The sequence below is a fragment of the Sminthopsis crassicaudata genome, chromosome 4, assembly GCF_048593235.1.
Source record: "Sminthopsis crassicaudata isolate SCR6 chromosome 4, ASM4859323v1, whole genome shotgun sequence".
Lineage (NCBI taxonomy): Eukaryota > Metazoa > Chordata > Mammalia > Dasyuromorphia > Dasyuridae > Sminthopsis > Sminthopsis crassicaudata.
The window spans coordinates 108990942-108996941 of NC_133620.1; the positions used below are offsets into that span (position 1 = coordinate 108990942).

The window sequence follows — 6000 nt, forward strand, 5'->3', positions numbered from 1 at the left end:
TAGAGTGTTGGACATTTTAATTTTCAAAAAGAGAATCCATAGGATATAACACTTGTTAAGATATAATCAATTCATTTTTCATCTTCCTATAAATATATTTTTAAACATTATTTTAATTTTTTAGTTCAAATTCTTTTTCTCTCTCTGTTCTTTTTCTAATCATGGAGAAGGCAAGAATTGTGATTCCCTAATAAACATATGAAATCATGCTCAATATATTTCCACCCTATGAATTATATATCAAAAGACTATAACTTCTTCCAATAATTCTTAGCCACCATGGAACATACCAACCTGAAATATTGCATGTATATCTTTTTTTTTTACTTTTCTTATGTTGCACATGATTCTGTAATACCTAATGATTATTATTAATTTATCATAAGTAATACCAGTTTCTGAGTGGATTAATAAAAATATGTGTGCTGTATGTCAGGTACTGTGACAAGCATTAGAAATACAAATAAAAAATGACATAGCTCTGAGCCTGCTCCCCACCCTTCACTCCCAAACTTCAAGGAGCTTACTTTCTAAAGAAGGAGATAAATATGAAGTACAATGTAAGAGATTTTTGGGCAGGGGAATCACAAGTCTATAACATAACACTGTTGAGAATTTTTTACTAGATGGGGTGGTAATCCTGATTTGATTACGTTTCCAGGAGTTAGAAAGCAATAGTGGTAATCTATTTGGATGGCTGTGTAGGAAGTGAAAGATATTGCCAGAAGGTGGTTAGAATAGGTGAATTACCCACTTTTATTTGCTCCCCAGTCTAGACATCCTAGGCTTAGAGCAGGAACTCCAAAGTTTAACGGATCAGTTGTCTCAGGGACTAGGAGCTTGATTTCTAGAGGTCTGGTCTAGAATAGTTCCAGGTAGGAAGATGTAGGGCAGCAGCAAAGCAGATGGTAAAATCACCCAGATAGACATCTAGATGAGATACGCATTATAGTCTGGTCAAATCTCTATATGTAGTGGACAAGGGGGAGTTTATACTAATTCACAGATCTTGATAGCCTCAGAAGTTCCAAAATAAAGTAAATTGCCCCAGGGACTTAGGGGCCATGATATAAATCCTAAGAAATAAAAAGTAATTTTCATTTATTAGAGGAAATTCTGTCCAGTGGGTCAATTATTCCCAATACAAGCTTCAACTATTTCTACCCCTAGGGGAACCATTATATAAATTTCTGCCTTCATATAAAACAAATAGTGCATTAGGGAATCTGATAATCTCTAGAATTTCCTAAAGTGCATATAGGGCATAAATGATTCACTCAGTAGAATTTATCTCAACAACTTAGCACAACCTTAACCTGTTTTACTAAATGCAGTTGAGAGAAGCAGTGTTATACTATAGCAGGATAAACCAAGAACATGTGTTTGGCAGGGAGGTTAGATTGTACTGCTATTTGCAAGTCAACATAGTCAGTGGGTTCTTAAAGCATAGCTCTCCTGAGGGTAACTCGGTCTCTCCTATCTTTCCTAAGCTTTTTTTTTTTTTTTTTTTAAATCATACCTTTCTTATTAATTGAATCCTGCTTTTCTAGCTCTTGCAGTTCAACCCTGTGGAGCGTCTCGGTGCTGGAGTTGCTGGTGTTGAAGACATCAAGTCTCATCCATTTTTCACCCCCGTGGATTGGGCAGAACTAATGAGATGAAAGCAACCCAGGGGTCATCTGACAAGCTCTGGTCCGCTCAGTGACAAGTGTCTCTGCTCTGGCAAGGCTGACTTGCAGTAATTTATAGAGCACCAAATCACTTGGACAAAGACATTTAAAGGAAATGGGGGAAGAGAAAGGCCAAAAGAAAACAATTTAATCTGAATTACTGATTAAATAGGGGCATTAGTTGATTTATATAGCAAGGGACTATTGTTTGTAAACTTTTAACCAAGGTGTGGTCTCTATTAAATTTGTTTGTGTGTACTTGTGTGTATGTGTGTGAGCACGCTTGTGAGTGTGCATGTTGCAGAGAAATTATATACTCAACAGAAAAAGGAGTGCACTTAAACATGTACTTCTGATACATTATTGGAAGCACAGAACTTAGTGCCATGTGGAAGGAAAGCTTTGAAGTGTCAGTTGACACCATTTTCTTTTCAGCTACAACTGGTTGAAATGATTAAATGATTTAACGTTATGTGCTGAATAAGATACTAAGAAGTGCTTTATACATAATGTCATATACAAAGTTTAAAAAGCAAGAAAAAAAATAATGTATATTCTTGTGAACCCATCAAGCTCTGCTCAGATGCATCTTGAATGGTTATATATTGTTTCACACCTTGGGAAGCCCATGTAAGGGAAAAAACAAACACCAGTCCATGATGCTCTCAACTTTGTTTTGTCGGTTAACATTGGCCATTTGCAACTTATGTTCATATGCTCTACCTTTCTTCAACCATCTCCACATGCACTTGGAGCCATAATTAGTAATTTATATTAAAAGACATCATCACGCAAAAGGTAATAGAGTAATTTATTTCCCCAAATTGTATCACCTTCATAAGGACCAAGAAATCATGGTAAATGTATTGGTAAAAATGTTGATTTTTTTTTTTTTTTTTTTCCTTCTGTTAACAGTTTCTGTTAAGGTTTCCACCCATTTTTACTTTAGAGAATGTTAATCCTCACTTAAAAAAACAAACAAACATCCTCATCGATTTCTGCCAAAAGCTTTTTCCCCCCCAAAAATTGATTACTGTGTTGTTCTAAATATAGGCTTCTATCCTCTCCTCTCCTCACCCTCCCCAAATGGCATGTATAAAATTTGAGTGCAGCCTTCAGTTACAGTCTTTCTAAACACTAACTTTTACATATATACTAAAGAAAAATAAAAGTGACCGAGATAGAGTGGTGATGACAGAAATTAATACCATACTATTATTTAAATAGAAAGAAGTATAAAATGGACTTTCATGATAAAGATTATATAGTTATTGTGTGTAAATATTTTTCATTGTATACTCATTTTCTTTTTCCTTTTTAAAGAGTGCACACTTCAGGGGCAGTCTATATCTAGACCAAACTGGTATATTTTTCTGCATATTTTCCTTATACTTTACTTTAGAAGTATCAAATGGCTATTGGCATTGTGGCCTGCAACATTCCCCAGAGCTGCTGAACCAGGTTAAAATGTAATTGGGAAATATTTAACAAAATAAAGAAAAATACGAAAGAACAGAGATAATGTTACTATGTGGTTTTCTAAGTCAATATGCGGCATGCAGGAATCCTGTTTAGTGGGTCAGTTTTAGTGTCCTCAGTTTCCCTTAGACTTTGACACCATTGCCCTGCTGAATCTTAGTTTATAGTTTGGTATAATTAGAATGTGAAAAATCCAATCAAAGTTCAATTGAATAATGTTACTAATTTGTTACCAACAGACTTGCCCTGCTGATCTATTTGAAAAGTATGAGTACTAACATCCCAGATATTTGTAATATTTAATATTTGTGTGTAGATGTAATTGTTCTTCAGCATACCAATCTGTTTTACTGTTGTGAGAATAAATGCAGTGTAGTGGAGTTATTTTCTAAACCTCATATTTGCAGACTTTTTAAAGTTCAAAGAGTTTTGTCCAAAGAACAAAGGACAGGCAGAACCTTCAGCCACCAGAAATTTTTATGGTATTCTGCATGCAGGCTTTAAATTGCTTGTATTTGGAGATCTGTTGACAGCCTACCCCCACCTCAAATGCATCTGCACAGCTTCCATCTGCCAGTGACCAGGTCCATGTACCAAATTGAAATGGAAAAGGAAAATGCTTTAGTGAAACAAAGGAAATCTGGAAGCACTTTTTTCTTTTTCAGCTATTCCACTACCTTTTTTTTCTCTCTCTGTCCCCCTCCTTCTTGTGACCTGAATACCATCTGAGGGGTTGTAACAACACTGGAGGTTGGGGAGCAGGTCACCAAGATCATCCCCTTTAGCATATTGGTCAAGATGACATCACTCTCTGCAATTGGATTTCGATTCACCACCCCCTTGTCTCAAAACAGGAACTCCCACAGGTGAGCAATGGGAATGATTTCCTGTGTCGGATTGATAGGAAATCTGCCTGTGCTCAGACCTGGGATTGCAGAACTTCCTTCCAGAAGTGCCCTGATTGTGACTTTCTGTAACCAAGGTGAAACACCTTACTGTACCATTTGATTTGTGTCCCCTGGGCTCAGGTTACAGTAATATCAACTGATGAGTAATTCTGGTCTGTTAGGATTATTCCACTATAAGAGTTTTCAATATTATCTTGCTTAAATGTATATGTATAAAAATTCATATGTGTGTGTGCATGTGCCTGAACAGATATGAATCAAATGAGAAGAAAATGGTACACTAATTACTTGGTTTGAACCAATTGGGTTTAATGTAGACATATGTCTATATGCTTTCAACAAATCTGATTACCCTAATACATTTTGGGGGTGGGGGTAAGAGGAGTGGATCCATGATGTTTTTGATGTATCCATTTACAAATATTTATTCTAAATGCTAATGCTATAGTGTATTCTCTTGGAAGGAAAGGGGGAAACATGCCACTTGGCAGCATATCTTTGCACAAAATGAACAAACCTTTGATTTATTACTGTATTTCTTAAAACATTACTTAAACATATTGGATTTTTTGTTCTTTACAAAAGAACTATTACTGAAATTACTGACAGTAATAATCATTTATTGTGATGAAGGCAATTTGGCATTCTTTTGTGCTGTTTATTTGAGGATCTAAAAGCAACAAGGAGAAAACAAACATTTTAGTTATTTATTTCAAATGTGAACTGAGGGTAGAGTGTTAAATAAATCCGCCTGCTAGAATAACTGAAATATTGAAAGCACACGTTACTATTTGGTTCTTCTCATTCCTTCTACCTATGACTCCACTAGTGTTTCATTATCCCTGGGCTTTCTTGTTTTTCCCTCTGTTCTTGAGAATGTGCACTATGCAATTATTTGTCCTTTGGTTTAAGTCCTTTTTGTTTCTGTTCCTTGAAAAGACGGCTGGACTACTGTGAACCAAATTTCTCACTCTGTGGTTAAGGAAATTTTAGGGAGAATAGTATAAACTTCTAGCAAGCACAGTCTGAAGAGATTTTTGCTCAGGAGCCATGATACTCAATATAAAATATAAAAAAGTCAAACACTGACAACTTAGGTACATGGGAAGGCTTTTCCACTTAGCATCAAGTATCTCCTCCCAAAGTGTTCCACAGATATTATTGCACAACTTGTATAGCGTGTCCTGTCGAATCTCTCCAAAGCCTTTGGATGAGAGGGTCTCATCTAACCCTTGGTATATCCACTTTCCTCGTGTCAGCAGGAAGATTTCAGATTCTTACTTTACTTTTCAAAATACACTTCATGGAATCTAAGTTGGAGCAGACTTCAGAGACCAACTCAGACCTGAATAACCCACCAGGCAAATATCTTCCACCTTTTGTGTGATGACCCCTCAGTGAGGGGGAACCTTTAACCCAAGGAGTACTTTCCATTGGAAAATAGCCTGAGGAGGTTTTTCTTAATAGTAAATCTAAGTCAATCTTCATCTTCCAGTCATTGTCCTCTCTAGAGACAAATTTAATTCTTGCTTTAAATAATAACTTACAGTATACAGTAATTTAAAGTTTGCAAAATGCTTTACATGCTTTATCTTATCTGAACCTCATAACTTTTTATGAGATGGATGGGTATATCACCCATTTTATACATGAGAATGCTAAGGCTCAGAAGTTAAATGTTTTTGCCCAGCATCACACAGCTAATAGGTGTCAGAGGTAGAATTTGAAACTAAATTGTCCTCATTTGGTGTTTTGGTATTGTGTCTCCTCCTTAGTATCTCCCCCTCTTCCCCACCCCCAGTAAACATTCTCAGTTCCTTAAACTTAGTTTTGTATGGCATGAGCTCCAGATCCTTTACTCTTGGTTGTCTCCTCCTCCTTGTAGTCTTACAAGGACTTATCATTGTCCTTTCTCATTTGTGATCCCCAGAGCTATATATAGT

The 6000-nt window shown here is 36.1% G+C and overlaps 1 protein-coding gene across 2 annotated transcripts in view; it reads left to right on the top strand.

Moving 5' to 3' along the window:
* Positions 1–3183, top strand: part of RPS6KC1 (ribosomal protein S6 kinase C1) — a 208648-nt gene extending 205465 nt beyond the window's left edge. For both annotated transcript variants that reach the window (XM_074309136.1, XM_074309138.1), the window contains one exon: positions 1551–3183. In XM_074309136.1, coding sequence (XP_074165237.1) covers positions 1551–1661 — 111 coding nt within the window. In that variant the 3' untranslated portion in view covers positions 1662–3183. The remainder of the gene's footprint in view (positions 1–1550) is intronic.
* Positions 3184–6000: the final 2817 nt, after the last annotated feature.